The sequence below is a fragment of the Nelumbo nucifera genome, chromosome 1, assembly GCF_055504915.1.
Source record: "Nelumbo nucifera cultivar China Antique chromosome 1, China Antique-T2T, whole genome shotgun sequence".
In the NCBI taxonomy this organism is placed as follows: Eukaryota; Viridiplantae; Streptophyta; class Magnoliopsida; order Proteales; family Nelumbonaceae; genus Nelumbo; species Nelumbo nucifera.
In genome coordinates, this window is record NC_142649.1 from 83,342,191 (window position 1) to 83,367,254 (window position 25,064).

At 41.0% G+C, this 25,064-nt stretch overlaps 1 protein-coding gene across 1 annotated transcript in view; it reads left to right on the forward strand.

Annotated features, from left to right (window-relative positions):
• The window catches only part of LOC104599421 (transmembrane E3 ubiquitin-protein ligase FLY2), a 62,781-nt gene that overhangs the window by 6,162 nt on the left and 31,555 nt on the right, over positions 1-25,064 (forward strand). Inside the window, exon 4 of the mRNA XM_010261948.3 lies at positions 14,665-14,780. Within this exon, the coding sequence (XP_010260250.1) occupies positions 14,665-14,780 (116 nt within the window). The remainder of the gene's footprint in view (positions 1-14,664; positions 14,781-25,064) is intronic.

Consider the following 25,064-nt stretch of genomic DNA (forward strand, 5'->3'; position numbering starts at 1 on the left):
TTCCTTGAAGTTATCAGCATCCATTATTGTACTACTGGTCTAATGATTAATAGAAAAACAAAGAAAGAATATGAAGGACCACATGGTGGCACTTTGTGAGACTTGAATGAAACTTCTTTCACATTATGAATTAGAGGAGTGCTCTATTTTATATTCTACTTGGCATATGCTATGAGATATCCGCTACAGGTGAAAGTAGACAAAATTATGTGTCTTATGTTTTTGGATCTATAATCCATTTTTTGGAATTGTGGGCTATCCTGAACTGCCCTTTGCTCCTCTTAATGTTTAGTCCCATTTCATAGATATCTTCAGGGTGAATTGAGTCATTAAGATGAGAATTTAAAGGTTTGAAGACTGGTTGAGGTTGTCAGTAATGGGAAAAGTAAGGAAAAAGATTCAAGATCCATGATATTGATTTCAAGGAATTGCAACTACCAATATCATTGAAGGTATGGTGTAGCCACATCCCCTCACGAGTTTGCTTTTTTGTGTGGGAAGCCTGCTTGCAAAGGATCAACACTTGCGACTGTCTCCAAAAGAAGAGCTTGGGAGAAACCATTGAAACCTGGGAGGATCGTAAGGAAGAAGTAGAGAGTTCCTGGTTTGGCTTTTTTGGTCACCTTCCTTTGTAACAGTTTCCTTTTCTTTAAATAAATTTATTTTATTACTAAAAGAGTCAAATGCTCTACCTTGTTTAACAAAGCCTTATATCAATTAAATTGAATCTCTAGATGAAACTCGTCCATTGTTCCACTTATAAGAATAAGAGTCAAATGCTTTACCTTTGTAGAGATAGTTAGTAGCTCTATAGTGTGTGTGTGTGGTTCCAGCCCCGCACTTATTTTATTTTATTCTTTATTTCTTTTTATTACAGTTGGGCCGGTTGGGCCTTGTTTATTTTTGTTTATTTGTCTTTTATTTTAAGTGGGGGTATTAGAGTAACTCCAACCTTTGTAAGGACATAAATATATATAATATCTAGTGGGGTGTCTGATCTATCTAACCGAACCCCTTTTTCTTCTTCTCCTCTCTTCTCTCTCTTCCTCTTCTTCTTCTTCTCTTCGAAGCCTAGTTCACTTTTCTTTCTTCTCTTCCTCTTTAGAACACATATTTGTTATCATAGTTTTCAAGGCGCCAAGGCGAGGCTAGGCGACCAAGGGGCGCCCAGGCGCCTAGGCCTCGCCTAGGTGATGAAATCAGAAAATAGTAAGCCTATGTGTTTCTACCCTTCATGAGCTAGTTACTTGGTTTTATACATTAACCTACAAACCTCTAAACTAAATTTTCTACTTATGATTCTTGTAGTTGTGCTTAAAGCATGCAACACAAAATATTAGAAATAGAAATTCGGACTTGAAAGAAGAACTGAAGAGAGCGTAGCCCCTGTGTTTGACCAAGAAAAGAAAAAGAACTTAAGGAGAAAACAGGGAGGCAGAGCCCTGTTTTAGACCCAAAAAAGAAAAGCTAGGGAAACACTAAATAATAGAAGAAAATGAAAAGAAGGGGGCAGAGCCCCTGTTTCAGATCACCAGTGAAGAGGAAAAAATGATGAAGAAACCCAGAGAAATGAAAAAGAAAAGGGGGCGGAACCCCTGTTCCAGATTACCATCGAGGAGGACAAAAGTGCAGGTAAAAGGGTGAAAAGTTTGCAGGAAAATGAAGAAGAAATGAAGGGGATGGAGCCCCTGTTTGATTCCAAAGCAAAAAATGTATGGAGAAAAAAACAGGAAGAACCAACAAAAAGGAAGAAAAAAAAGGCTGAAAAGGAAGAGGGTAGGAGGAAAAATAGGCGGACTGAAAACTGAGAAGAAGAAGATGATTCATTTGACTACCTGGCATATTCGAAGTTGTTTAGACTTCTAGTTGGTTATGCAGCATTGCAGCAACAATTGGAGTTGGATTGTGTGTGAAACATACCTGACTGGACAGATCTCCCTCTTCTATTCAGTTCTGCCATGAAAATAAAACCCTAAAAACACAGCACTTTTTTTCTAATTAAAAGAGTGATAATGTGTGATAGGTTCTATTGTAATAACAAAAACAAACCAATAAAAACTATTTGCAGCAAAAGAAAAGTAAAAAATAATATAAAAATATTAAAGGATCAATGTATTAAGGGATATATCATGTATTAATGTGTCTTACATCTAGTCTAGGTGTGCACCTTGGAGTTAAGTGCACGCCTAGGTGCCCGCTTAGTCGCCTAGGCGTGCACCTAGTTGACTGGGCATGTGCCTTATACAAACTTTGCATGGCGTCTAAGCGAGGCAAAGTTTGAAAACCGCCTAGTCGCCTAGGCGTCGCCTTGACAACTATGTTTGTTATTTTATTTTATTCAAGTTTGTATCAGAGCTCTTGGCGAGAAAAGACTAGGGTTCTCACGTGAGCCTGATCTGGTCGGCTACATGAGAATTCTTTAGAACTGGATCTTCTGCAGTAGCGCTTGTTTCTTGGAGGTTGCTGGAGTGTTGGAGACTGCCCAAGAAAGTGAAAGACTCTTGGAGATTGCCCGGTGACCAGGAAGAATCAGAGTTTTTAGGTGTGACCAAGATTAGGGTTTCAAACTAAGGTGGTGATCAGAGTTTTTTCTGAGAAAGGTACAATCTTTAGTTGAGCCGATCTTGGTTAGAAGTTGTTAAGCCTCTCTTTAAGAAGCAGCTAATAAATCTGGGTATTGCCTGCTGTTTTCTCTCTTGTCTAAAACCCTTCGACCTTTTTTGAGGATTCAAGGACTGTTTTTTGACTGATAATGAACTAGAGAGTTGACCTTTGACTGTGATTGCATTCTTGGAAAGAAGCTGTCGACTGAGATCAAGTTCTTGGTGTCTTTTTATTGCTGTGATTAAATTCTGGGCTGTTTTTCTCTAAATTTCTTAGTGTTTCAGCAGAAAAGAATCTCTTTTTGGTCTTTTTCTTGGAGTTTTTTGACCTGTTAGTGCTCTACATAGAATGGAGAAGGCTGGAAGTGAGTTAAAAACACAAGGGGATGGACTTTTTGGGACTGGTAGCATGACTGAAAATTCGTTTCAGATTACCATTGTTAGGTTTGATGGAACCAATTACTTGGAATGAGCCTAATCAGTAATGATGGCCATTGGAAGTAGAGGTAAATTAGGTTATGTGACCGGAGACACAAAGAAGCCAGCCAAAGAAGATACATCACATCCAAGGTGATTTGGGACAGCATGAAGGAGACTTATTCCCAACCCCTTAATGTTGCTAGAGTTTATGAGCTGAAGTGTGAAGTGAATAATCTCAAGGAAGGGGAGAAGCCAGTCTCAGTGTACTTTGTTACTCTTAAATCCCTTTGGCATGAAATTGATCACCTGGAAACTATTGAGTGGGAAAGTCAGAGGGATGGAACAAGATATAGAAAACTGATTGAAACAAATAGAGCGTTTGAGTTCTTAGCTGGTATGAATTCAGATTTTGACATTATAAGACAACAAGTTCTCACTAGGGAGAGTGTGACTTTGTCTCAAGCCTACTCATTGGTTCATAGTGAAGAGAGTAGGAGGAAGGTTATGCTATCATTTCAGCCTATAGAGTCAGCCTTGGCAGCAACAAAATCTAAAGTTGGAGGGTAGAAGGAAGATAAAAGAGACATTTTTTGTGATCATTGTAAGAAGTCTAAACATACCTGGGACACTTGTTGGAAGTTGCATCCTCACCTAATGCCAGTGAGACTTAGAAACAAGAAGGGGAGTGCTAATGTGGCAACTATTACAGATGGTGCATCCACTTCCAGCACAAGGACCACACCCTTAGATGCCTTAGCTGCTGTTTGGGCTGCATTGACACAATTAGAGAATGAAGTTGGTATTTCTAGATCATCATCTCACTTCTCAGCCTTCAGCTACCACATTTTCTCATCCTACTTCAGCCTTTGCCCACATAGGTACAAGAGCTACAGCATATCATGCTTCAGTCCCAGGTAACAGTAGACCATTATGGGTAATAGATTTAGGTGCTTCAGACCATATGACCAGTAGAACATCATAAGAGAAATCTAAAACATAAAAGATGGGAAGTTTCACTCAGGCGGGGAAGTGGTGAGTGGAGCTGGCTATAGAGTCAAAGAAATTCCTATTCGAGCAGGGATGACAAAGGGCAAGTCTTACTTGAAGATCAGGGAAGGAAATAGGGCAACGATTATTCTACTAGAGGAAACTTGCAGTTGGCTGAAAGGTTTTGTTGATGGAGTAGTCAATACTATCAAGGAAGAAGGTTGGAAAAACTCACTGAGTTGTGGTGGTAGAAGATACGATGTAGTACTTAGGAAAAATGAGAGGGGCTGGTTCTTCACAGTAACAGAGTAATTTGGCATCAACAAGAAGCAGATGATTTGTGTGCCGGAGGGGCCAAGGGAGCAAGGTTGGAGCTCCTTTGCTAGGAACCTTCAAGCTTTCCTAGTGAAGGTTGAGAGGAAGGGCGAAGAGCCTAATGGAAGCCCAATGGTTTGTAACTCCACCTCCCTCTGTTTACCAGCATTGAGTAAGAAGCAGACCCCGCTCTGTCAAGAGGTCTTAGTAAACTCCGCAACTGTTCTTCAGAAGATAACTCTCGATGAAGAAGAAAGCAACTGGGAGCACAGAATGGTGTTAAAGGCAGATAAGGTGGTAAGGGATTGGAAAAAAGTTCTTAATGCAGTGGCAGAGAGATTGGGTGTTGATGGCGATGCTGTTCTTTTGCCGTTTTCTAAGAAGAAAGCAATCCTTGACGTGGGTGGTGAGAAGTTGAGTTTCAGCACGGTAAGAATTGAGGATGGGCTGATACAGATTCAAAACTGGGTTCCAATCGCAATGAAGTCGATCCAGAAGAAAGGCGGTTTCTCCATTAAACTGTTAGGGCTTCCCTTCAACATCTGGAATGAATCGATTCTAGGAAAAATTACAAGAGCTTTAGGTGGTGTTTTGTTGGAACAAAACCAGAGGAACCTGCGAGCTGTGGAGATCAAGGTCGCAGGCATAAAGCCAGAGAACGTGCCTCGCTCGTTGGAAATCCTCTTTGGTGGTGCCTGGTACAAGATTTGGCTTGCTTCTGAAGCTGAAGCATCGCTTTGGGGGAAGACGAACAGAGGTAGGGGATGATGGTGAAGTGGCAGGGTGGAGGACACGTGGCAAGCTAGGGATGGAGAAGCGGAAGTTCGGCAGTGTGAAAAGGGAAGAGGAACAGTCGCAGGAGGTTAATCAGTCTCGAAATGCTCTATTTAAGGCAATAAATTCAAATATTTTTGAATTAAAGACTTTTATTAATGGTGGTCCTTTGCTGACGTGGCCAGGAGAGGAGCCGGCCCGGTCGGTCTCAACAGAGTGAATCTATCTGAACTGGCTGGAAGTAGGGGCGGCCCAGCCTTTAGACCTTTGAAGACTTTAAGTGAGCCACGTGATAGTTTAAGGTGTCACGTGGGTCGGGTTAAGGAGAGGGAGATGGTAGACAAGACTTACCGTCTATCATCTTCCAAATCAGGTGTGTCTGAAACGAACCAGGTTCAGGGGCGGCGAACAGAAGCTGGAACTAAGTCTCTGAGCTGGGACTCTCGGCAGGATGTTGACGAACAACTCTCTCTTGCAGTAGATCGCCCAAATCCGCGATACCTGAGGGACAAAACAGAAGAAAGGGAGGAGGATGATAAGGGTTGGTTAAGGTGTAGTCCCGAAAGTGAAGATGAGGAGGAGAGTTCAGAAGAAATTTCAAGCAAAGGGAGTTTGGAAGATGATGAACTCCAAGGAGATCAAAACAGGGAGACTCTAAGTCTGATGGGTTTCTTTCTTGGAGATTGGGAGTGCGCACAAGTGGAGTCTGGGGCGGATCGGAAGGAAAAGTTAGTGTTAGCCAACAACGCAGGTCAAATCGATGGGGGGCAATTCCAATGCCCACAAGGGGATAAACCTTCACCAAGTCTTGGGGCCAGGCAAGAAACCGAGATGGTAGCAGATCGTGTTAACCCAAAACTGAACGAGGATACACCTCTGAGAGGTAAACAGTCGGGTAAGAGAAGCAGCCTGTGTGTAAACCAAATGACGGGGAATGTTTCCCTCCAAAACGAGGAGACAGAAAACTCAAATTTCTCTTTACTGGGTTTGGCTTCCACCTATCCTCCCTTGCATTCCCCTCTAAACTCCCGGTCAGTTTCAGGTAAATCTGTCAACTCTGTAAATTCATTTTTGTTCTACTGATGAGGTTGCCGTGTCCCTTGTTCTAGATTCCCTCCCCAGTTCAGAGTCTGAAGCCTATATTCAGAAGACCACAAGAAGTTTTCAGGGGGTGTTGGAAGGGGAGATGAGGGTGGAGGGAACTTGCAGGGATAAAAGAAATTGGGGAATCATTGACAGTATAATGGGAGCAATTGAAATAAATGAATTATGGAGGAAGGCTACAACTGGGACAAAATCGGATTATAGTGGGGAGGCTGAGGCAGAGTTGAGGAGATGGCTAGGAGTGGAGAGCACAAAGATATTAAAAGAGGGGAGGCTAGTAAGGAGGACTCAATAGCAGAATTTGTTGGCAAGCTAGGGTGTAAACTTGAGAACCCAAATGACCTAAGAGCCTTTCTACAAAAAAAGGAGGAGAGTAAGATTAAAAGAAGAAAACTGAGTGAAGTTGAGAGGTTAAGGAGAGATTGAGGGGGATAAGAAGTTTGGGGTGAGAGGGGAGAGAAGGAAAGGGATTAAATAAATCTCGGGTGAGTTAGGGTTGAAGCCTAAATTTGAAATGCGGATCCTAAGCTGGAATGTAAGGGGGACGGGTAGTGCGAGGAAGAGAGCAACTATCAAAGAGGCGATTAAGAAGTTTGACCCGGATGTGGTGTTAATTCAAGAATCTAAGAGATCTGATTTTGACAGTAGATGGGCAAGAGGTTTGTGGAGATCAAGGGGGATAAGGTGGGCGACTGTTCCATCATGGGGAACTTCAGGTGGGATTGTAAATTTGTGGAAAGAGGATGTGGTTATAGGGGTCGAGGAATTAATACGAGATCACTCATTATCTGTGAAGTTCAGGTAGGTGGCAGATGGTTTTGATTGGGTCTTAACAAATGTATATGGTCCCAACGACTATAGACAGAGAAAGAAACTGTGGGAAGAGTTGAGTGATATTAGGGGCCTCTGGGAAGGACCCCGGTGCGTGGGAGGGGGTTTTAATGTGGTGAGGTTCAAAGAGGAAACTAATTATCTGAGTTAGAGGGTGACTACAAGCATGAGGAATTTCAATCAGTTTGTGGACACCTTTGAGCTTAAAGAAATCCCTCTTCTAAATCACATTTTCACCTGGTCCAACCTACAATCTAGGCCATTTTTCTCCAAGCTAGATAGATTCCTGTTTTCAACAGATTGGGAAGAGCATTGGAGGAATCTAACTTCTACGGCACTCCCTAGACTTACCTCAGACCACTGGCCCATAGTGATGTGTAAGGAGGAATTAAGAGGAGATGGACCTACCCCCTTTAGGTTTGAGAACATGTGGCTGGCTCATCCAGGATTCATTGAGAAAATCAGAGACTGGTGGGAGCAATGTAATCTATCAGTAGAGTGGGAGGGTATGAAATTCCACAAGAAGCTTCAATTTCTAAAATCCAAGATAAAAGGAGTGGAACTGGCTGGAGTTTGGAAGATTGGAGGAGAGAAAGCAGACTTTGCTGGAACAATTAGAGGACTTGGATTTGAAGGCAGTAAGGGGTCTCTTTGGAGAGGAAGACAGAGAGTTGAGGTGGAGTGTGAGGAGGCAGATGGAAGACCTTTTGCTCCAGGAGGAAATAAGTTGGAGATAGAAATCTAGGTGCAAATGGTTAAAGGAGGGAGACAGAAACACGAGGTTTTTCCATTCTTTGGCAAATAGTAGAAGGAAGAACTTCATTTCAAAATTGGAAGTCGAAGGTGAAGTAATTTCCCACCAAGCAGAAATAGCAGAGGCCTTTGTAAATCATTTTAAATCTATTTTCAGAAGGCCGGTAAATGTGAGGGTTTGGCTGGAAGGGCTGGATTGGCCTACTCTAAGTGTAGCGGATAGGGAGGGGTTAGAAAAGGTTTTTGATATAGAGGAGATCAAGGAGGCAGTGTTTATGATGGATAGGACAAAAGCTCCAGGCCTAGATGGATTCACAATGGCTTTTTATAAGGATTGTTGGGATATTGTGAAGCAGGATATTATGCGGGTCTTTGAGGAATTTCATAGGAGGGGAATAATCAATCGGGGCTTAAACTCCACTTTTATTGCTTTGATCCCGAAGAAGAAAGAGGCTTCACACCCTAAGGATTTTAGACCTATCAGTTTGGTGCATAGTCTGTATAAGATAATTGCAAAAGTGCTGTCTCTAAGAATAAAGAAAGTTCTTCCTTCTATTATTGCACCCAATCAAGGAGCGTTTGTGAAGGGGAGGCAGATCATTGATCAAATCTTGATTACAAGTGAGAGTTTGGAAAGTTTCAAGAAGTCCAAGAAGAAGGGTGTGGTCTGCAAACTAGATTTAGAGAAGGCCTATGACCTAGTTGATTGGTCTTTCCTGGTGGAGGTGATGAGGAGTTTTGGGTTTGGAAACAGATGGTGTAAATGGATTTGGGTTGTGTTAAGAGCTGCCACTATTCAATCTTGGTGAATGGAGCTGTAAGGGATTTATTTCTTACCTCGAGGGGAATAAGACAAGGAGACCCCCTCTCCCCCTTCCTATTCACTCTGGTTGTAGATGTTTTGGGCAGACTGATTCATAGAGCTGGTGCGAGGAACTTAGTAAAAGGGTGGAGAATAGGAAGGGAGCAAGTACCACTAACACATTTACAGTTTGCAGATGACAATTCTTTTCTGTGAAGGTGGGTACATAAATTGGATAGGGAACCTGAAATTGGCCATACAATTATTTGAGCAGATGTCCAATCTAAAAGTGAACTTTGATAAGAGCTGTTTGGTGGGAGTGAATTTGGAGGAGAGAGAGGTAAGTGAATATGCGGGGTTATTAGGGTGTGCAATTTCGGATTGGCCATTGACTTATTTGGGTCTCCTCTTAGGAGATAATCCCATGAAGGACAGCTTCTGGAACCCGGTTCTGGAAAGACTTGAGAAAAGGCTTGCCTCGTGGAGGAAAAATTAATGAGGGATTTCTTGTGGGAACCAGGAGAGGAGAAGAAAGACCATAGGGTGAGTTGGGAGGTGGTAACTAGAAGCAAGCAGTTAGGAGGGCTTGGGCTTGGGAATATTAGGAAAAGAAACATGGGGAAATGGTTATTGAGGTTTCCAATGGAAAGGGACAAACTCTGGACGAAGATTGTGGCTAGTATACATGGGCTTGAAGACAATGACTGGGATCCAGGAATCTTGGCAAGGACTACAACTGCTTCTCCTTGGAAAGCCATTCATGATTTGCTTCCGGTTTTCTCCCCTTGGATAAGGTATGATCTGAACTCTGGTAATCTCGTAAAATTCTGGGAGCAGCCTTGGGTTGGGGACTCATCTCTGATGGACCAATTTCCCTCCTTATATGCGTTGTCAGACCTGAAGAACGAACCCATTTCTTCTTTCTTAGTTCCTTCTGATTCCAATTCCAGTTTTGGATGGAATCTAGGGTTGAGGAGAACAATAAGGGATACGGATTTGGGCTGCATGTCGTCTCTACTAGCCACCCTTGAAAATGTTTTCTTGGACCCGGGTAAGGATGACTGCAGAATTTGGACCCCATCCTCCAATGGTTCCTTCTCCTGTGCGTCGTTTTTTGAGACCTTGGTCCATCCTCCTGCTCCCTCTGGCCTTTCCTTCCCTGTTAATGAGATTTGGAGTAAACCCATTCCTCCTCGGGTTGGTAGTTTTTGCTGGGTAACTTTCCTGGAAAGAATAAACACAACCGACTTGCTTCAAAGAAAGAGACCTAATTCTTGCTTACTTCCCAATAGGTGTGTTCTTTGTAAAGCTAATGGGGAAACAACTTACCACCTTATGGTTACTTGTCCGGTTACTAAGACTATTTGGGAATGGGCTTCATCCTTGTTTGGATGCACTTGGAATCCCCCCGTGAGTTTGCAAAGCTTGTTCTCTCCCTCGTTCTCTAGATGGCCTAAGAAAAAAGGGAAGATCATGTGGAGAAGCATTAGAGCAGCTGTGTGCTGGTCCGTATGGGAAGAGAGGAACTCTAGACTTTTTTTCAGACAAGGAAAGATCTATGGAGAATTTAACTGAATTGATACACTTAAGGGTCAGTCATTGGCTGAAATCTTTGGAGTTTTTTTTTGTTTTTCAGAGTTCTCCATGGCTGATCTTTTGAGAAAGTGGAAAGAAGTTGCTACCTCGGCTCAGTGCAAAAGGACCTCTAGACCTTCTTGGTCCCCCCCTCCTTCAGGATTCATGAAACTGAATTTTGATGGTTGTAGTTTAAGGAATCCTGGGCCTTCTGGGATTGGGGGAGTTTTCAGAAATGAGGCTGGGATTATTTTTGCTATGTTCTCTGGCCCTATTGGTGAGGGTGACTCTCTTAGGGCAGAGATTTTAGCAACTTTGGAAGGATTCAAAAGAGCAAGAGAATTAAACATTCGGTGCTTGGTCATTGAAGGGACTCGGAGGTGGTAATTAGGTGGTTGAAGGAAGACAACAATGGTTTAGGGATATTGAGGTGAAGTACAGCTGGGTGAAGAGAAGTGCTAATTCCATGGCTGATGGGTTAGCCAAGCAAGGGGTGCTTAAGGATTCTTTGTTTTGGGCCACTTTTTAGCTTTCCTTCTTGTTCTCTGTTGTGGGGGAATTAAGATATTTTACCTCCCCTCTCTTGTACTCAAAGTTTCACAATTTTTATAATCTAATAAAACATTCTGTTATTGATAAAAAAAGACCATATGACTAGTTTATCTACCTTGTTTACCACCTATTGTTTATCCTTTGGCAGAGACAAAGTATCTATCGCTGATGGCTCCCTTGTGCCTATTTCTGGCAAGGGAGACATCAAACTATCTGATGCCATCTCCCTATCCTTAGTTTTGCATGTTCCTAAGCTTAGTGCTAACTTGCTTTCAGTTAGTAGTATTACTAAGAATCAAAACTGTTCAGTGACCTTTTTCCTGATCGTTGTGTTTTTTAGGATCTGGAAACGAAGAAGGTGATTGGGATTGGCCGTGAGACGAATGGAGTTTACCTGTTTGAACATCCACAGGGGAAGTAGAGTGAAGTTGGGAAATTGTTTGTCTCTCTGTCTTCGAGTCAGATTATGCTTTGGCATAATCGATTAAGTCATTTGTTTTTTGGGTCTTTGAAGAGTCTGTTTCCAAATTTATTTGAGTCATTCCAAGTGTTTAGTCTGAGGTGTGAAAGCTGTGAACTTGCAAAACATTGTAGATCAACTTATCCTTTGAGCAATAAAAGAAGCAATCTTCCTTTTGAAATTGTTTATACAGATGTTTGGGGGCCATATCATACTCATACTATGAGAGGGTACAGATATTGTTTGTTATTTGTTGATGATTATACCCGTTTCTCATGGGTTTACCTTATGCACTCTCAAGATGAGGTCCCTTCTCTGACCCAGGCTTTCCATTAGATGGTACTGACCCAGTTTGAAGTCAAGATCAAAATTCTCAGATCCAATAATGCTAAGGAGTACTTTGCAAAACCCTTGGCATCATATCTCCTAGATCATGGGGTCATTCATCAAAGCACTTGTCCTTGTACACCTCAGCAGAATGGGGTTGCTGAGAGATAAAATAGCAATGTCCTAGAGGTAGCCAGAAGCATCATGCTCAACTCTAATGTTCCCATACGCTTCTAGGGGGATGCAATCCGTACAACTATTTACCTTATTTTACCTTATTAACATGATTCCTTCACGGGTTCTAGACTTGGAAACACCATTCAACCTTCTGTATCCAGACAAGAACCTATTCACTATCCCCATTAAAACTTTTGGGCATACTTGTTTGTTCAAATCCTTGGACCTCATCGCTTCAAGTTTGATCCCAAAGCTGCTAAATGTATTTTTCTTGGGTATGCACAAAATCAAAAGGGACATTGATGCTATGAGCCTGTTTCAGGAAAGCATTTTGTGTCCATGGATTGCACTTTTTTGAGGATATGCCCTACTATCATAGGGCTTCTCCTCAGGGGGAGAGTAGTGAGGAAGGGATTTCAGTTTCAGCCCCAAAAGTTCCATTACCTGTCCTAGTTACTGAGGGGGAGTGTCGTGAAGAGGGTTGTTAAAAGTGCAGGGAGTTGAGAGTGTATCACAGGTAGTGGTGGAGGGAGGTTGATTCCCATCCTCAGCAACAGTCTAGGCCGATCCCAACATCTTCTACAGCTCCGGATCTAAGCACTACCATTGCTCCCATTGTTAAGCCCATTATTGCAAATACTTTGCCCGACACCGTTGATCCTCAGCCTCCCCCTTCAAATGACCTTGATCTTCCAATTGCAATTCATAAAGGGAAGCGCCGTTGTACTTCATCCACTACCCATTGTATCTCCAAATTCCTTTCTTATTATTGTCTCTCAGAATCCTATAGATCTTACCTGGCATCTATTGCTACTATTCCTATACCCAGAACAATGCAAGAAGCTCTATTGATACCTGAGTGGAAGGAAGCGATGAAAATAGAGATGGATGCTCTTGTTAAGAACAACACATGGAAACTAGTTAACTAGCTTGAGGGGAAGAAACCTGTTGGATGCAGATGGATGTTTACTGTGAAATATAATGCTGATGGTTCTATAGAGAGGTATAAGGCCGGATTGGTTGCAAAGGGATTAACACAAACTTATGGCATAGACTATATGGAAACCTTTGCACTAGTTGCCAAGATGAACACTATCAGAGTCCTATCCATTGCTGCAAATTTCTCATGGCCAATACTTCAGATGGACGTTAAGAATTCTTTCCTCAATGGAGACTTGCAAGAAGAGGTGTACATGGAGTTACCCCTTGGTTTTTACAGTACAAAAATAGGAAGGAAAGTTTGCCTACTGAAGAAGGCTTTATATGGGTTGAAACAATCCCCGAGAGCTTGGTTTGATAGGTTTACACTGGCTTTGGAAAAATTTGGTTACATGCAGGCTTAGTCAGATCACACTCTCTTCTTTAAGAAGACAGACTCTTCCCTGACCCTACTTGCTGTCTATGTGGATGGCATTGTGATAACAGGAAGTGGTATTAGTGAGATTGAATCTCTTAAACAACATCTTTACAAGGAATTTGAAGTGAAAGACTTAGGAGAATTGCGCTATTTCTTGGGAATTGAGGTAGCTCGATCTAAGCATGGAATTTTTATCTCTCAAAGAAAGTATGTTCTTAACTTATTGGAAGAAACTAGAAAGTTAGGAGTGAAGCCTGTTGACACACCCATTGAGCTGAACCATAATATTGGGCTGTATCAAAGGTTGGTTGGGAAACTTCGTTATCTTTACCTAACTCGACCAGATATTTCATATGCTGTCAGTGTTGTTAGTTAGTACATGCATTCTCCTAGGACCACTCACCTTCTTGTAGTGGAAAGGATACTTGCTTACTTGAAGAGATGCCCAGAGAGAGGCATACTCTTTAAGAATAGTGGTCACATGAAAATAGAAGTATATATAGATGCTGATTGGGCTGGATGTGTTGATGATAGAAAGTTTACCTCTAGGTATTGTACATCTGTGGGGGGAAATCTTGTTTCCTGGAGAAGCAAGAAACAAAATGTTGTTGCTCTCACCAATGCCGAAGCTGAATACAGGTCCATGGCCAATGGTGTTGCAGAAGTGTTATGGCTGAAATCCTTGCTTAATGAGCTGGAAATTGATTATGAGAAGCCTCTGATGTTGTATTGCGTTAATCAAGCTGCAATTAATATTGCCCACAACCCAATACAGCATGACAAGACTAAGCATATCAAGGTGGATAGACATTTTATCCGAGAGCGAATCGCATCTCAAGAAGTGTGTCTTCCTTATATTGCCTCAGACATGTAGTTAGCTGATCTCTTTACTAAAGCAGTCACAAAAATCAAGTTGGAGATAGATTTACGCAAGTTGGGAATGACAAATATCTACTCCCAACTTGAGGGGGAGTGTAGAGATAGTTAGTAGCTCTTTAGTGTGTTTGTATGGTTCTCGCCCCACATTTTATTTTATTCTTTATTTCTTTTTATTACAGTTGGGCCGGTTGGGCCTTGCTTATTTTTGTTTATTTGTCTTTTATTTTAAGTAGGGGTATTAGAGTAACTCCTACCTTTGTAAGGACATAAATATATATAATATCTAGTGGGGCGGCAGATCTATCTAACCGAACCCCTTTTTCTTCTTCTCTTCTCTTTCTTCCTCTTCTTCTTCTCTTCGAAGCCTAGTTGACTTTTCCTTCTTCTTCCTGAATTACATCAGAACGCATATTTGTTCTTTTATTTTATTTTATTCAAGTACCTTGTTTAACAAAGCCTTATATCAATATGGAGAGAAGCTTTATGGAGGTGAATGATGGTATATAAGGATAGAAGTAAGACCCTAATATGAAAGCCAAGAGTCAAAAGGCATACAACTTGTCTTACCAATAAAAAAGGCAAACATGTCTTAATCAGCAGTACATGAAAAGAAGTTAATACTTCATTTAAATTAATGTGCTAGAGTAGATGTTTTTGCTCATTTTTTATTTGTGTTTTCTTCAATGATTTTTCTTTTTGTTGCTTAACTACAGATGAGAGACTAATTACTTTCCATGTTATTCAATAGGGAGTTATTATTTTCCACGATGTTTTCAACAATGAACATGATGCTCGTGCAGCTCAAATGAGGGTAGAAGGTGTATATATTTGGCCTTTTAAACAACTTCGAATGGTAGCCAATAGGTAAAATTCTTGCTTGTTTGCTTTCCAAGTCAATATTCTTTAAATTGCTTTTTCTCAATATACACTAATACCACTTCTTAATTTTCATTGTTTGTTTCCTTTTAAATTTCCATGGGTAGTTGATCAGTGCATGCATTTTATAGTGCAAGTTTCATGTTAATTTTCTACAACTAGCAAAATAGCTTATATATATATATTTAACAATTCTGGACCAATATATAGGTTTCACAGTAAGTATTGCGTGTGAAGATTTTTTTTAATACTTTTTGATCAGTAAAGAAGGATAAATTTTATTAAATTGAAAAACAGATTACAGCCAGCAGGAGAACACAGACACAACAATAAAAAAGAATTACAAAACTGCCCAGAATAGATTTTGTCTGTACACTCCTTGTTTTGCTAGCAAGTCAGCCATTCCATTTGCAGTCCTTCTGATCCAAGTGAAAGTGGCATTGAGCTCCCTTGCTAAACTTTCAATTTCTCGCAAGGAATCCAGGGAATGTTACCTCTGAGGTTGGACCAAGAAATCACCAGTTTTGACTCTCCTTCAACCTCCAAGTTTTTAAAATCTGCTTGTTTGGCTAGTTTTAACCTCTGCAAAAGAGCATGAAGCTCAGCTTTTATGGAGTCTCCAACCCCTATAGGCCCTTAATACATAGCCAGAACTTCGTTTGCTGAATCTCTGAACACACCCCCTGTACTTGCCAATCCTAGATTCCCTATGGAACTTCCATCAAAATTCAACTTTTAACTTATTTGCAGCTGGGGGTTTCCATTCCATCACCATCTTTTCTTTTTTCTTAGTTGAAAAGGCCACTTCTTTCCAAGCCCACAGAATATCAGCCACAGAGAAGCTTTGGAACAGCTCGAGTGTTTTTATCCAATGAGCAACTTTTATCTTTATAGCTTCCACCAACTCTTCTTTTGGTGTGAAGAAATTTTTTATTGCTCATTTGTGATTGATGATGCTCATAAATCTCAATTCAACTCAACTCAACTAAGTCTAGTCCCAACTCTATGGGGTTGGCTTCAATACATGAATCCTGTTCTGCCATTCCATTCTGTTCAGTGTCATATCCACTGTTAAAACACAGGCTTTCAGACCATTTTATTCACTAGTTCAATCTATGTCTTTCATGGCCTGCCCTGATCTCTTCTAGATCCTTCAACTTGCAATAGATCAATTCTTAATTCTTCTCACTGGTGCTGTAAATGGTCTTTTCTTCTTGTGAATAGGCCATCTTAGTCTATTTTGCCTCATTTCATCACTTATTGGGGTTATTCCAAAGTTCCTACAAATACATCCATTTATATCCTATCCTTTCTAGTTTCCCTACTCATCCTTTCTAGCCCCTTTGATCTCTTTTATTAACTTAATTCTAAAATTAATTACAATTACTTGGATGCCCTTAATGGGGTGGTCAGCACTAAAGAAATAGTTAAAGAAAACAAAAAAATCCCATAACTAAGGCTTGTAACCAACAAACATAAACTTAAACAGTACACTCCCCCTTAAGCTGAGCATAGACGTCAATCATGGCCAGCTTGTATACATAATGTTGAAGCTTTGCCTTTGGAACTCCCTTAGTTAGAAAATCTGCTAGCTGCTCTTTTGATGAAATGAAAGGAAGGCGCACCTCTCTTGAAGCCACTCTCTCCCGTGTAAATTGTTTGTCTACCTCAATATGCTTAGTTCTATCATGTTGAACCGGGTTGTGAGCAATGTTAATAGCAGCTTGGTTATCACAATACAATATCAGTAGCTCGTCACATGAAGCACCCATCTCATCAAGGAGAAATCTAAGTCATAACAACTCAGAAACCCCATGGGACATAGCCCTATGCTCTGCCCCAGCTAAAGATCTAGCAACCGCTGACTGCTTTTTACTTCTCTAGGAAACAATATTTCTGCCTACCAAAGCACAATAACATAATGTGGATCTCCTGTCATCCACATTTCCTGCCCAATCAACATCTTTATATGCTTCTACTTTAATGTGGCCATGTTTAGCAAACAATATACCCTTCCGGGGGTTCCCCTCAAATAGCATAGCACCCTTTTTGCAACAGCCATATGTATGTATCTGGGAGCATGCATGAACTGGTTGATGACACTCACATCATATGAAATGGCTGGACGAGTCATACATAGATAAAGAAGTTTCCCTAGTAATCTCTGAAACACTCCCTAGTTAGCTAAAAGTTCTCCATCATTAGCTGAGAGTTTATGGTTCACATCAATAGGGGTAGAAGTAGGTTTAGCACCAAGTTTTCTAGTCTCAATAAGAAGATCCAACACATACTTCCACTGAGAAATAAAGATACCTTCCTTGAACCTAGCAACCTCAATGCCAAGAAAATACCACAACTCCCCCAAGTCTTTGATCTCAAATTCAGAATTGAGAAACTTCTTGAGAGCACTAACTTCTTTTGTATCACTGCCACTAATCACAATATCATCTACATAAACAATAAGGAATGTCACCAGGGTGCTTCTTCTCTTAACAAAGAGGGTATGATCTAATTGAGTCTGAGTGTAGCCGAATTGAACAAGAGCGGCCCTAAACCTGTCAAACCAAGCACGTGGAGATTGTTTCAGGCTATAAAGTGATTTCTTCAATCTGCACATCTTACTTTGCATGTCCTTGCCATATATACCAGGATGAAGGGACACATATACCTCTTTAGTGAGATCAACATTTAGGAATGCATTCTTAACATCAAACTGATACAGAGGTCAATCATAGCTCACTGCTAAGGATAAAAGAACTCTCACCGAAGTCATTTTAGCAATTGGAGAAAAAGTCTCAGTGCAATCTATCCCATATACCTGGGTATATCCCTTAGAAACAAAACGAGCCTTATACCTCTCATTTGACCCATCTGCATGATACTTGATAGTGAAAATCCACTTGCACCTAACAGGTTCCTTCCCAGTTGGCAAGTCAACAATATCCCAGGTATTGTTTTTATGAAGGGCTTCTATTTCAATTCTCATAGCATCCCTCCATTATAGTGTGGCTAAGGCTTTTGAAACAAATTTTGGGATGGGTTGAGAGGAAATGGATGCTAGAAAGGCATAGTAGAATGGGGACAACAAGCTATAGGAAAGGTGTTTGTAAATACAATGAGCTGTACCCTCTTACCTTATTTCAAAGCAATAGGTAGGTCAAGGTCTGGAAACGAGGGTGCTGGTGGAGGAGGTGGTGGACATGTCCTCTCTTTAGTAATTGGAAGCGCCTGAGACTCAACTAGAGGTGTGGGATCAACTTGTGTTTGCCTTAGCCTTCGCCATTGGTACCACCTTTGGAGAATAGGATGAGTGGTAAAAGATGGAGGACTAGTAGGAGGAGGGGGTGTGGAGAATAGGATCCTCAGAGGAGAGGATCCCTCCACGGGAATGGTGGTAACTATGGAGGGCTTGACACAAGACTCAATTGGAGTTGGCAAAGGAAGGGGTGAATAAAACAACTCAGAAATCTCTCCCCCTTAGAAGGACGATTATAGAAAGGAACTGACTCTGAAAAGGTGATATCCATGGAAACAAACTAGGTGCCACTAATGGATATAATAAGTGCAACCAAGGAAGATACACTTCTGAGCCTTGGGGTTAAACTTATCTCTTAGAATTGGGAATGTGGATATAATAAGTGCAACCAAAGACCTACAGAGGAATGGAGAAAATTGAACATCAAGAAAGAGGACTCCTAAAGGAGATTTTAACTCCAAGACTTGAGAAGGCATGTGGTTAATGTGAACACCTTATTCAGTCCTAGGTTACGGTAGAGAAGAAGGAGAAGAAGAAGAAGGGTCCCTCATAAGTGATGGGATACACAACTTAAACTTGAATAAAACCGACCTTTCACTCTCAAATAGATAAACCCAAATGACCAAAATACCCCTGTTTTGTGAACTCTAACACTCCCCCTCAAGATGGAGAGTATATGTCATATAGTCCCAGCTTGTCACAAATATAATATACTCTGCCTCGAGAGAATACCTTTGTAAAGAGATCTGCCCACTGATTTCCCGAGCTCACATGAGATGTGGCTATCACTTCATTGATCACTTTCTCTCTTACAAAGTGACAATCAACCTCAATATTCTTGGTTCTCTCATGGAAGACTGGATTGGAAAGATGTGAACAGCTGCTTGGTTATCACAGTATAGTCTCATGGGTTTGTCAACTGAGAACCCCATCTCTTGTAGCAAGTTCTTCAACCATACTAGTTCACATGTGGTATGAGCCATAGCTCTGTACTCAGCTTCTGCACTACTCCTTGCCATATTGTTTGTTTCTTGTCTTCTAAGTTGCAAGATTGCCACCAAGGAAGGTACAATACCCTGTAGTTGATCTCCTGTCTGATACAGAACCAGCTCAATCAGCATCTATATACCCTACTATCTCAAGAGTCCCTCCACTTTTGTATAACAAACCACAACCTGGAGCACCCTTTAGGTACTTAACAATCCTTAGAACTGCTTCCCAATGAGGAATTCGAGGATGTTGCATAAACTGACTCACCATACTCACAACAAATGATATATCTGACTTAGTCAGATAATTCAACTTTCCCACCAACCTCCTATATCTTCTAGGATCATCAAACTCTTCACCTGCATTAACACTCAACTTGACATTCAGTTCCATAGGAGTCTTTGTTGGTTTAGCACCTAACAGTCTTGTTTCTTCAAGTAGGTCAAGAACATATTTTCTTTGACATAAGTTGACTCCATGTCTTGACCTTGCAACTTCTATTCCCAGGAAGTACTTCAGCTTACCCAAATCTTTGTATTGAAGTGGTCCTGTAGGAATTTCTTCAACCTATAAATCCTATTACTGTCACTCCCAGTTATGTCAATATCATCCATATACACCACTAGCAAGATTTTCCCGTCTTTTGAGTCATGGCTGAACCCAGAATGGTCTACCTGACACTGTTTCATCCCAAAGTTTTTCACTTCACTGAACCTGCCAAACCATGCGCGTGGAGATTGTTTCAGTCCATAAATTGCCTTTTTGAGTCTACAAACCTTACCATCCTCCCCCTGAGCAAAAAACCCTGGTGGTTGCTCCATATACACCTCCTTAATGAGATCACCGTGCAGGAAGGCATTTTTGATGTCAAGTTGCAAAAGAGGCCAATCATACATAGCAGCTAATGAAATCAACACCCGAACTGAACCAATTTTAGCCACAGGAGAAAATGTCTCCATATAGTCCACACCATACAACTGAGAATAGCCCTTGGCCACTAATGGCCTTCAATTGTTCCACACTGCCATCTGGAAGATACTTCACTGTGTAGACCCACTTACACCCAACAACATGCTTACCAGGATGAAGAGTAGTGAATTCTCACATGTGATTGTGTTGTAGAGCAGATAGTTCCTCTTCCATTGTTTGCCGCCACCTTGGGGAGGTAAGGGCTTCCTGGACATTCTTGGGAATGGAGACAGATGATAGCAATGATATAAAGTTGCGATGAGAAGCAGAAAGGTGAACAGCTGAAACATAGGGTGAAATAGGATGAGAAGTACAAGTGCGTTTACCTTTCCGTAGGGCAATAGGAAGATCAAGGTCCGAGGAAGAAGATGCAACCACAGGATCTGTTGACGAGGGTTGAATTGGAGGAGGGGCCGGTGCTCTTCTGTGAGTATACACTTGTTTGATTGGTGGTCTCTCAGTAGTAACTGACACGGGAGGGGAATCCGCAACTGGAATGGGGACCACGGGAAGGGGATCCTCAATAGGGACGGGAAGAGGAACTACGGGGGAAGGAGAAGGAACCACAATGTCCAAGAAAAAAGGAACCGATTCAAAGAAGTGACATCGAAGCACACAAATGACTTATGGGAGTTAGGGTTATAGCATTTATACCCTTTTTGAGTCCCGGAGTATCCAAGGAAGATACACTTAGTAGCTTGTGCACATAGTTGTCAAGGCGTCGCCTAGGCGACTAGGCTCCCTTGGTTGGGCGCCTCTCGCCCAAATGCCTTGACTTTTAGCAACTAGGTGCCCTCCTAGGCGACAAAAATGACAAGGCGGGCGCCTTTTATAATATCATTTATGTTGTTGTATCTTATTAATGTATGTGCTAATACATTTTATTATATGCTATATATATCAATTATACTTTGTTTTAATGTTTTACTATTGAAATTTAAAAGATCAAAGGATTTGGAGAAGAGAAAAAGAAAGAAAGAAAGAAAAGAAAGAGGAAAGAAAGAATAGAATAATAAAGTTATTTTTTCTATTCTCTCTCTCTCTCTCTAATTAAATAAAACAATAACTCCATTCTTGTTTTTTTTTTTTTCTATTTTACTTTCCATCTTGAATATTTATCATATAAAGTTGATAAGCATCTTTAGCTGCTAATTAAGTACTTATTATAGTAGTATTATTTTTGAAAATGATGAAATTAATATATGTAAAAGATTTTTATCTTTTAGATGTGATGATTTGCCACATTTTTAGAGGAAATTTAATGTTCTTAATAAAGAGAATTGCTATTTTTCAATTAACATACATGCTGAATGGTATATAAAACTAGGAAACTAGCCAAAAGTTAGATTTTTATATTATAAAATTTTTATCGCCTAGGAGACTAGGTGCCCTAGTGCCGCCCAGAATCGCCTAGACGCCTTGAAAACTATGCTCGTACATCTAACTTGTCTAAACTAGGCCCCAAATTTTGAACAAAACAAACACACCCCAAGACTCTCGGGGTGAGGAAATGGAGATAAGGTGGGAAACAACACTGAGAAGGGGGATTGACTTCCAAGGATGGACATGGGCATCCAATTGATGAGAAAACATGATGTGAGGATAGCATCACTCCAAAAACGCTTTGGGACATTCATATTAAGCATCTTGACTGAGCAGTTTCAAGGAGATGTTGATTTTTCCGTTCAGTTACACCGTTCTGTTGTGGGGTGTAGGAACAAGAATTTTGATGAATTGTCCCATGGTGCTCTAAGTATTGCTGAAATGGTGTTGAGGTGTAATCTTTTGCATTATTGGAGCGAAGAATTTTAATATGAACACCAAATTGGGTACGTATTTCAGCATAAAATTTTTGAAAAATAGAGAACAATTCACTGTGATCTTTCATATGATAAATCCATATCATCCTTGAAAAGTCATCAACAAAAATTACAAAATACTTATAGCCATTGTATGACATCACTTTGATTGGACCCCAAACATCGGAATGAACTAAAGAAAAAGGACTCAAGACACGACTATCAACTCTTGGACTAAAAGAGACTCTATAATGTTTCCCAAGCTGATATGACTCACAATCCAACGATGAAAGATGATTCAAGGTAGGAACCAGCAACTTTAGAGCCTTGAGATAAGGATGACCAAATTTGCAGTGCCATTGAAGAGGAGTAAGAGAATACTAAAAAGCTACTGGAGGGCCACCACCATCAAGGTAATACAATTCACCTGCCTCATGCCCTCCACCAATCTTCATCCCCATCTTGAGATCCTGAAATACACAAGAAGAGGGATAAAAGGTTATGGAACAATTAAGTGACTTGGGTAATCTACTAACAGTCATAAGGTTAAAAGGGAACTTGGGGACATATAAAACAAATGATAAAGATAAGGAGCAGAGATAAACATCACCACCACCACCACAAATGGGAGATGTACAACCATTAACAAGAGTAACTGTGTGAGATGTGGAGAACCGAGAAAGAGAAGAAAAAACATTTGGAGTCCCAGACATATGGTCCGAGGCTCCAGAGTCAATGATCTAGTGTGAAGGCTTGGAAGCCAAGCAAACAATACCTGAATGGGCAAGGGTAGCTGTGTTCTGCTAAGAAGATGTCTGAAGGAACTGCTCATATACTGCACGGGGTACACTCACCATCTCCTTCCCAGAAGCACTAGTAGATGTGGAGGGGATCGGGTCAGTTTGCTGACTTTCACTAGCTGTACCACTACCCCTAGTCACAGCATGGTTAGCCCAAGTGTTGGGTGGACCATGTAAATCATAGCAGAAATTAACCGTGTGCCCCTCTAATCCATAGTATGTACACTTCCTAGGGGCATTACTTCTTCCTTTACCACGACCTCCCCCTGAGTCTCGACCTCCACTCCGGCCACCAACACAGTTAAACATGGGACCACAACGGTTACCTGGAAGTCCATGGCCACCACCACCACCACCTCTATTTCCACGACCTCCTCCTCTAGTCACCACCAAACTAGATTTGTCTGAGAGAGAAAAATGCTCTGTAGACTCAATAGATGTCCTCCCAAGACGGGCAAAAACTTCTTCAAGTGAGGGAAGAGCAGATCCCCCCAGTATTTGTGCTTGGACAGGCTCATATCCAGTCTTCAAACCCACCAGAAACATCGTCACATCAAGTTGCTCACGCTGTTGTTGCTGAACTTGAACATCCGGTGTCAGAGGATGATACACATTAAGCTCATTTCAGATATTTCTCAGACTTGCATAGTATTCCTCCAAGCTTTGACTGCCTTGCTTCAGATTAAAGTACTCTTGGTACAACTGATGTACCCTAGTTGTATTGTCTTGCCCAGAATACAGTTTCTTAGCCTGATCCTAGATTTCTTTAGCTGTATCTAGGAACATAAAGTTCACACTAATTTTTGGTTCCATGCTATTCCACAACCATGTCATTATTTGTGCATCCTCCTGTTCCCAATCACTAAACCCTAGAGAATCAGAGGAGGGCTTCTCCTCTCACATGTTTTACCTTTTTCTTGGCTTTTAAAAACACCTCCACAGATTTTGCCCATGGCACATAGTTCTCACTATTCAACTTAATAGATGTCATTTGAACATTTAGGTAATCTGGAGAAATCATAACACCTATTTTATTGTCATTCCCATCTCCAGTTGATGCCATCTTAAATAATTCACTACTTCACAAAGAAGTCACTGTTATAGGCAGAGTATTCACCTTCAAATATTCAACACAGCTTCACGCACCACCACAAAACCCTAACTCACTTTCACCACCACCGACTTCTCCAAATACACATCACACACCTAATACAAGGGCTGAAATCACTCAGCCGTTAAATCAAACACCTGTACTGCACACTGCAAAACCACTCACACACCTAATACAAGAGCTGAAATCACTCAGCCATTAAATCAAACACCTGCACTGCACACTGCAGAACCAACCTGTACTTAGCTGAACACTGTTTACCCGAACCTGCTCTCTTCGTACCATCGAATAGAGAGCTACCTACCAATCACCACAAACAACCACTGCACCACACACTGGAGGCATGAAGGCCTCCTACAGAGAAAAACGATCACTCCTTTGCAGCCTTTCCCTTAATCTCCTAGTGGTTCTTGAGAAATCTGCGAAACCCTAGAGAAGAGGGCGATAGAAAAAAACTAGGTAAACCAGAAAAAAAAAAGAACAAGACGAGCAGATTTGAACTTGTTACATTTGCTCTGATACCATGTGAACACCTTATTCAGTCCTAGGTTATAGTAGAGAAGAAGAAGAGGAAGAAGAAGAAGAGAAGAAGAAGAAGGAGAAGAAGGAGAAGAAGAAGGGTTCGACCAGTAGAGGAAGATCTGTCCTTTCTAGTCGACCCACTTGTATTTATCTCCCATAAGCTTAGTTACAAGAAAGACCATATTGTCCCTCATAAGTGATGGGACACACAACTTAAACTTGAATAAAATAGACCTTTCACTCTCAAATAGATAAACCCAAATGACCAAAACATCCCTGTTCTGTGAACTCTAACAATTAATAAGGTAGGCAGTTGTTCAAACTGCATCACCCCAAAACTTCACAGGAACATGGGTAGCAAAAATGATGCTCCTTGCAACTTCCACAATATGTCTGTTTTTCCTCTTTGTTACTCCATTTTGTTGTGGAGTGCGGGCACAAGAACTCTGATGAACAATACCAAATTTCTCATGATAGGAAGTAAGGTCATTTTCAAAATATTCCTTAGCATTGTCCGATCGGAATATTTTGATGTGGGTGTTAAATTGAGTGAGTACGTGTTTATGGAATTGTTGCACAAGTTTAGGCACTTCAGCAAAAGAGTGCATAAGGTAAATCTAAGTATATCGTGAAAAATCATCAATAAACATGATGAAATATCTATAGCCACCCATACACGGTAAAATGGTAAGGCCCCCACATATAAGAGTGAACAATATTAAAAGGAACTGTCGATCTTTTATTACTTAAAGGATAAGTGTTCTTACAATGCTTTGAGAACTCATAGGACTCACAATGTAGACTCTATAGACTGATTCCTTTAAA